Source organism: Ptychodera flava, chromosome 18 (genome assembly GCF_041260155.1).
Source record: "Ptychodera flava strain L36383 chromosome 18, AS_Pfla_20210202, whole genome shotgun sequence".
In the NCBI taxonomy this organism is placed as follows: Eukaryota; Metazoa; Hemichordata; class Enteropneusta; family Ptychoderidae; genus Ptychodera; species Ptychodera flava.
The window spans coordinates 12,864,955-12,873,349 of record NC_091945.1 but is presented as its reverse complement, the minus strand read 5'-3'; the positions used below and the strand labels follow the sequence as shown (position 1 = coordinate 12,873,349).

Genomic DNA, 8,395 nt, shown 5'->3' with positions numbered 1-8,395 from the left:
TTCTTTCAGGGAATATAAGAATGCCCATGTGTATTCCCGAAATCACGGAAAAAAAGTTTCTTCATCATTACGATGCGTGCAATCAAGGAAGGTACTTTTTTAAAACGTTGATCATCAAAATGATTACAATACACTCTTTGAAACCCGGCAAATAAATTTCTTACATGTACAGCTAAGCCAGTGCTATATCTATGAAATTGTTTCAAGTGATGACGTCATCATGTACACTCTTATTCCGAAAGTTATATTGCTGGAGACTACAATGAAGGTATTAAAGCTGGTACAAACAACAACAGACTACAATAATGTGTTAAAACAGTCTTATTGCTCTATACAACATTGACAAAAACGGACGTAACTATCATTATTTTGAAATTATCTCTAGTCCTCTCCTCGATTTGTTAATTTATGTTTTGGTTTATTTTTCTCTTATATTTCTCACAAAGAGGGTGTAGTTATTGTTTATAAATCAACGATAAGGGCTATTTTGAAATTTTGCACAACAATTATGGGTACCCAGCCATTATATGAGCGCCTCCACCAGGCGTACAAGACACCCACGACGTATCACTTTACATTGACAGGCAGTTTACGTGTTGAAGTAGTCACTTTGTATATCGTTAAGTTTCAATTGAGGCCTTTTATGGGGGCTCTCTATGACACTGCAGTGTACGTGGCGGATAAAACTGTAGTAACGACGCGTTTTAGTGAGTGGTTGTAACATAATGCTCAGTGCAGCGTACACATCCCATCGAGGAAAGATCCTCTTTGAATGTTAAAAGTCTAACAGTTAGATTCTACGTAATTGAGTTCCGACACATGTTCATATGGCGCCACGCTGGAGGAACGGTCCAATTTTCTACACCATTGTAAGTTTAATTTGCCTCTCTGTTTTAGCATATTTCGCTCTGTACACGGACTCGCTTCTGACCTCTTCCAACAAGACCCATGGCGACACCGAACTTGGGAGGAAACGAGCGTCAGATGCAAGGTTGATTCAAGAAGATTGCATTTTACCGTTTGAAGTCGGTAACGACTCCATTCCCTGTGCGTGTGAAGGCAAGCATTATGGTCCACTGGGCAAGGATTTGAATGCAAGACGTCTCAAAGAAGCCGAGGAATGGAAGAGACATCACCAATCAGAGACCGAACCGTTATCTTTGTGCCGAGCATTGTCGCCCATTCAGTACATCGGCAGCGGGATCACTGTTGAACCACTTCAAAGCGTGCGTTTGATTGGACTAGCTGTACACCCTGAAGTGGCGATATACTTCGATGCCACGGATTCGTTTCTGATTCAACTGCAGTCTGAGAAGGGCATTGGCGCTATTTACCTGCACCGGACTGTTGCCGCGAAACACTTGTACGTGAAAGGAAATCAAACAAGTCTGCTGCGAATACGCGGTAAGATCGAAACCACAGTGCTCGATCAGATTTTGCAAAATCTATTCTACAGCAGTACTGTGTACGACATCAATGACAGAGACATCGTGAAGTTTCGCGTCAACGATTTTACCGTCCAGATTCATATTCACATTCGGCGCACCACAGTTCCGTTTCTCTTCGACATTGGGGATGGAAGCGACATCAATAGAATGGTGACAGTCATCACAAAGACTTTTGAACGATACAAATCAATCACTTCTCTGATTGACAGCATAAATAAATTCTACCCAAGAATGACTATAATCGTCGCCGACGACTCGGAACATCCTCGAAAAATTAACGGCAGCAATGTCAAGCAATACATAATGCCTTTCGCAGAAGGTGTCTCAGCTGGTAGAAATTTGGCTCTCAGCCAAGTGCGCACCAAGTATTTCCTTTGGGTCGATGACGATTTTGTTTTCACCGAAGGCACAAAACTAGAGAGGTTCATTGAAAAGTTCGAGAATCCAAACCTGAAGCTGGACGTTATTGGCGGCACGTTCGTTAGCGAGGACGGAGAGTCTCGTGGAGAGTGTTTCGGATGCCGGACGATAAGTTGGCACAAGGGAGATCAAGATGGCGACTGTTTTGTTCGGAATAGTAACACCCACTATCACCAACTCAAAGAGTATCCTCAATGCTACATGGCAGACGCTATAACAATGTTCTTCATAGCACGAACTGAAGCTTTCCGCCGGGGAGTGTTCGATCCAGAATACGAAAGAGCCGGACATACCGAGTACTTTGTCAACAGGTTAGGAAAAATTCGACTGGCTAGTTGTAGTGACGTCGAAATTCTTCACAGGCCTTTAAGAAACGCAAAGTACATGAAATATAGATTCAATAATCCGGCAAATGCCATGGCGTACCACAATCTTCTGAACATGAATCTTAAGTGTTTCATATTGTAAGCATGGACGGATAGAAGAACTTTATAAATTCGATGCCAGCGTTTTTGGGCATGATTGACAACAAAATCATGTGATTTTGTCAAAATTGTCAGGATACTTATCAAATACATAAACAATGACGACAACGATGGTGATGATGATGATCAAAATCGTCATCATCATCATCATCATCATCATCATCATCATCATCATCATCATCGTCATCATCATCGTCACAAACAGCACCACTCTCAGCATCATCGTTGTCGTAGTCGCCGCAGACCATCCATTCACAGCAACAGCAAACAAAAACGTGAGCCGTGTCGTCGATAGCTCCTACACGGTGCCCCTTGAAGGATAGTAGGTCTACATGTTAAAGAGCTCGTAGTAATGTTTGCTCACATGAACGTGCCAAAGTCGTTATTTTCGTGTTATACATGTAATGAAGTACTTCTAAATATCGACAAAGAAATCAATATTGATCATGCACGATATGCGAGAAGAATGAAATCGCTGTATTGTAGGCTTAGCTCTGTGACCGATCACTCATCGACACATACTCAGGACAGATACCAGAACTTATGCATTTCTCTGTTGTGTCTGGGTCGACTTTTGTATATGGGTCGAAGCCATGCCTGTTTGCCATTCTTTCAGTATGTTTCAAGGTTCTGACCAATACAGTGGCTTCTTTAACAATCAACACAGACATAAATAATGCCCTATAGACAGTAACTCTATCGTCTCTCGTCTATGATCGGTACACTATTTATAAATAAGTTCACGAAATGTACAGAGCGAAAAAATACTAAGTTAATGCTTGAGCGTATTAAAATTCAACATTTTCCCGTGTGATGAGATTCTTTCTAATTAATTTAATTCAATCATCATGGAAGGCAGACAGCAAAAGCACTTAAACTTTTTACCATCAAGAAGATAAGAAATGGTGGTCAGGTTTTCCTTAGATGCATTCGATATGAATAAATGTCCGCTTAGGACGAACAACAACGAATTTCGCTCACATATACACAAGCATTATGACTATGTAAATGAGATAAGAGTGAGCGTTGCTGGCGCTGATAAAAACTGCGCGCAAACATTCATGATCTGAAAATAGACCCACATCGATAAAATTTCCCGCTAAAAAAGTCTACACTGACTATGCTTTGTGGAGATTCACATTGTCATATTTGCTCAGAGTTAGCGTTTTGATTGATAGCGCTGGGGTGATACAACTGTAATATAAAGCAAACAATTGTAAATAGCTTCTATTTCTAAGGCCACCCGTGACACCGATACACTCGTAACGTCATCGATTTAATTTACGACACGGAGAAGGTCAAGTACTACAAACACTAGACTGCCAGCGTGGACGACATATGGTCTTCTCATTTCAGTACTTTCTCTCTTTGGTGCTCGTTTCCATTACATGGACCAATCCATCAGATCGAAAGCGATGAGGGACGGTCAGTTTTCGGCCCAGGCGCGGGGGTGGGGGTGGGGGTGGATAAATTTTTGCAAACATCAAAAAGTTGCTGACCCCCTATTCCAACTTTCAAAAACAGGGTGACCCCCATACCAAAGGAACACAAGAGGTGCATTTCAATTATTTATCATACATGCTATGCCTGTATTGCCATTCTCCTATTGTTTCAGGGTACTGACATGAACCCGTATTTTAACATGTTAAAATACGCATTATATTTTCACTGTAACCGGAACTATTTACTGCTACGCGTACGCGTGACCTTCGAATTCGGTGGAACAGCTGAGCGAATAAGACTTATGACACTCCGAAAACGTCATTGATAATTATGGTCAAAATTTTGTTGTTTGCATTCAGTTCATGGGCATTGCACTTAGGTACAAGTACAGTTTTACCAAAATATATAAACATACAAACGAACGCATTGAAAATTTGTACGTATTGCAACCGACACCTTTCATTATTCACGGTTCCCCCTCTATCTCTACTTTCTATGGTTCTACGACACCGTTCATCGTTCATGGCCGGTCCTATACGATATCTTCATGTCGTCTATGCTGCTGAAGATTACTGTCCCGGTCGATAGTGCATCATGACTGAGCAGCTATACAAATTTCCTGTGTACGAGTTTCAATATCTAGGTAATGAATGATACCGTGTATTGCAATATAAATGAGCAACAAAAATCCGACCATACTGAAAATACTCGCGACAGAAAAGGTGCACCTATTATATTTCCGATTTGTACAGTGAGATTCACAGGTCATGATCGTGTTCCGTGCAGGTTTCGGATACGATTTAAGATACTCTCAAGAAAGTCAAACTTTCGTTTAGGTTGTTAAATCAAGTTAAGCAGCTCATTCTCGTGACGTGTCCGCATTTTGACTCGTTGCTGCGCAACTCGTCAAAATACGGACACATCAATCGAATACGTATCGTCAAAACTTCATGTACTTTCCAATATATATATATATATATATATATATATATATATATATATATATATATATATATATATATATATATATTGCAGTATCGGAATTTCCAATTTTCAATTTTAAAGTATGAATATATAAATACTATATTTTGAATAAGCTGTGAATGTATTTCACACTTTCTATGTTTAACCATATGTCCAGTTGATGTCCACCACCAATATCAAAGAGATAAAAGCAGTAAATAAAAAACTTCAGAGGGTAATGATACCTGCCATCAACACGATTGGAACTAATTCGGGATAATTGGATTTCATATTTTTCAAATTTCTCAAAAGTGTTAGGTGTCGTATAGCTGAATGTTGCAATATTGCAAATTACTCATAAAAACAAGCGTGTAACGTAAAAAGAATAGCATTTGAGATTACATTTGCAGATGAAATCGACATTACTTCACCATCCAATTATCCAAAATTAGTTCTAATCGTGTTCATCATGTTAAGTGGTTATGAACCCATGCTTGACTCATCATTTGTGAGTAAAGCTTAACATATTTAAGTGACACTTTAATAGCTGTATCTTTTAACAATATTTCGTGATTTTTATTCTGTATATTAAGAACAGACTTCACAGTTGTCAACATGGCATACATATGTATAAAGTAGACATATAGGTCCAACGATAAGTATCATTCAAGGTAAATAAATTGCAAATAAATAAATTTTGGTTTAGTCTGGGAATTCTCCTTTTGCAGGCTGAGCATTTCAATGTACCTGTAACCCTTTCGCCATCATGGTGGACCTCTACAAAGGAAATGTGGGAGAGAAAAGGTCCAGAGAGTACTTGACACTGTAGCTAATACTACAGAACAAAAAATAACAAAATTGTTGTCATAAATTAAAACTACTCTTCTTAAAGGAGAACTAAATTTAACTCTGTGCTTTCAAGGTAATTTAGGTGTAAAAGTTTATGTTCAGTGACAATGCATTAATTCGGTTCTCTGAAAACCATCCTTTTATAGTTGCCCTTGTACTAACGCCCAAGGTATTGAATATAAATTCTTGTTTTTCGTTACCCTATTAATGACGTTCAGAAATTTACAAAGGAAACTATCACTGTTAATAGTATTAACAAAGTTCAATCACGCCTTTACCAAAGCAGTGAACATGAGCAAAGAAAAATGAGCTTTTTTGCTTGGTTCCAGTTACATATCCTGAGAAGCCGTAGAGAGCTATTTTACAAGTTGTAGACAAATCTGATGTGCACAGTGTCGAGAGGACCTTTTCTGTTATCCCTGAAACCGTAAAAAACACAGCTATTAATGACAAAAACTGCCGTTTGTTAACTATCATTTTACTCATAAAACACCTTTATTTGAAAACCTGTGACAGGAAGAAAAATAGTTGCATCAATAGAGTAAAAATTATCTTGTCATGTTTCTATGTCACTGCTGTGTCAATGTAGCGTGAAATATTACTGGATGTTGCCTTCTCATACTAGAGTCTCATAGAAAAACGGTTAAAAGATCAGGTTTTTGTCATGCTTTGGATATGAACTGCAGATTTCATATTGATTAGTAAACTTTGCAAATAGACTTTCAATTTGCAAACATCAAGATATCTCTGATATATCAAAGTTATGCATTCGAAGGGCGCGTCAAAAGCTGTAAATTGAATGATGAAATTTGTGGCTGGTATGATGCTTTACATAACAGACTTTCACTTTGCAATTATCCAGATATCTCTGAAACAATTGAGCGTTTCAAAAACATGATGACCCCCATCACGAAAGTCAAAAGCAGGGTAACACCCCATGATACCACCGCCCCTAGCCCCCAGGTTGAAGAAACTGACCATTACCCTTTACAGGAAAAAGAATGATCCGAAATATGTGTGATAATCTCCTACCGGCAGGAAGCCCCCCCCCCCCCCCCCCCCCGATCGTCCGGCAGACATCATGACGTATCTTGATTTACGACGTTGTGAAATACTCCCACTGTGTCATTGTATTTGCACTGTCCTTAACCCCTAACTGCCCTATGTACTGAGGTCTAGATCTAACTGTACCAGTTTTAGATCGGATAGGGCTGTGCCGAGTTTGGTTGATTGGATTAGGCCTAGTGAGGTTTGATTTTGCTGATAACCATACCTGTTAGGGCATGGGACCTTAAGTATTTTGTTGCAACTGCCAATTTAGGCTGCGTTCACAAATAAGAGTTTTGGGGGAGGCTGGAGGAATCGCGATTGAAATCTTACTTTTTTAGACTCCCGCTCAGTGCCCTCAAAATTTGCAAGTCCACCCGTCTATATGATCAAATATATTTAAGTCCCCCCAAGTTATCATATGGCCTCATACTTATTAGGGATACACCGTTACGCAAAGAAAAAAATAAACATGTATTGGGCAGTTCAACTCGCAGATGTTCAACACTATCTGTTATTAGCAGTTTGTAGAGCCATATTCCTATAAGGCAAGTTCTTAAATTGATTCATTTTTAAACGCATCAGTGTTTTATTTTTGGATTTATCAGTCTAGGTTGACTTGAGTAATCCAACTCTGTCAAGGTCAATGACACCTGCTTAAGAGCGCATAAAATGACGATCATGAGAGAGAATGCAAATTGTGAAATTTTGGGCAAAGTGACCTACTAAAATATTTTTTCAAAGTACGAAACATTTATGGCTTAGATGCTGATCAAATTGACAATACTGGAAGATTAAAACATAGACCCTCGAGTATGATTAAAATATTCCACGAAATAAACTTTTTAATCTCGAAAATGTTGGGTGTAATAATGAAAAATTTGGTAAGAAAATAATAATTCCGTTCAGTCACACATTTTTACCTTAAATTCAAGTCTTTGCTGTTTAAAGTTTTACTTTTGCGTTATTTACAATGAGAATGTGAAAATTTAGAAATCAAGCATGGTGATCTTTTTCTTTAATATTTGATTATCTCAGAATTCTGCCAGAATTGAAAAATCCCTGATAACGGGATATTACGATCTTGAAAATGGCTTGTAATCACAATGATGACTCTTAAAAGTACACACAACACGGTTGTAACTAATTTTGGATAATTGGATCCGCGTATTTTTAAAAGTGTTAGATGCCCTATACCTGATTGTTGCAATATTACTAATTACTCATAGAAACAAGTGTATAACTTAAAAGAAAAACCGATAAGCCTACATTTGCAGCAGAAACCGACATTACTTTATCGTCCAATTATCGCAAATTAGTTCCAATTCTGTTATGTCACTCATTCTGTAGCAAATAAGTGTGAAATTGCGGTAAAGAATCGAATTATTTCATTTAATTGGTATTTTTTAAAGATTATCTCACAAAAGGATATATATTTGACTATCTATACAGAAATGCCTCTGATGCGCAAATAAAAGCAGGTCGCAGTGGGTCATTTTGGAGAACTATCTTGCTTTAAACTTGCTAGTCTTTGTTGAAAGTAACAATGAACGGTCAATTGTATCCGTGTGACTCACATATTAAAGGAAAACAAATAATGAACGCCGTTTTTAACAGAGAATGCAATGAGTTCCACAACTTTGAAATTATTTTGCGGAAGAGTCAGTTTACAGAAAACATTTCGGAAGGACACACTTCGACGTCCGCAGTTGATTTACACGAAGACCAGCTACCGTAGTA

General features: G+C 38.4%; 1 protein-coding gene across 1 annotated transcript; it reads left to right on the top strand.

Moving 5' to 3' along the window:
• Window positions 1-827: 827 nt before the first annotated feature.
• Window positions 828-2,336, top strand: LOC139117592 (beta-1,4 N-acetylgalactosaminyltransferase 1-like). Its single transcript, XM_070680835.1, has one exon. It carries the CDS (start codon window positions 828-830, stop codon window positions 2,334-2,336), a length of 1,509 nt encoding a protein of 502 aa, XP_070536936.1.
• The last annotated feature ends 6,059 nt before the right edge of the window (window positions 2,337-8,395 follow it).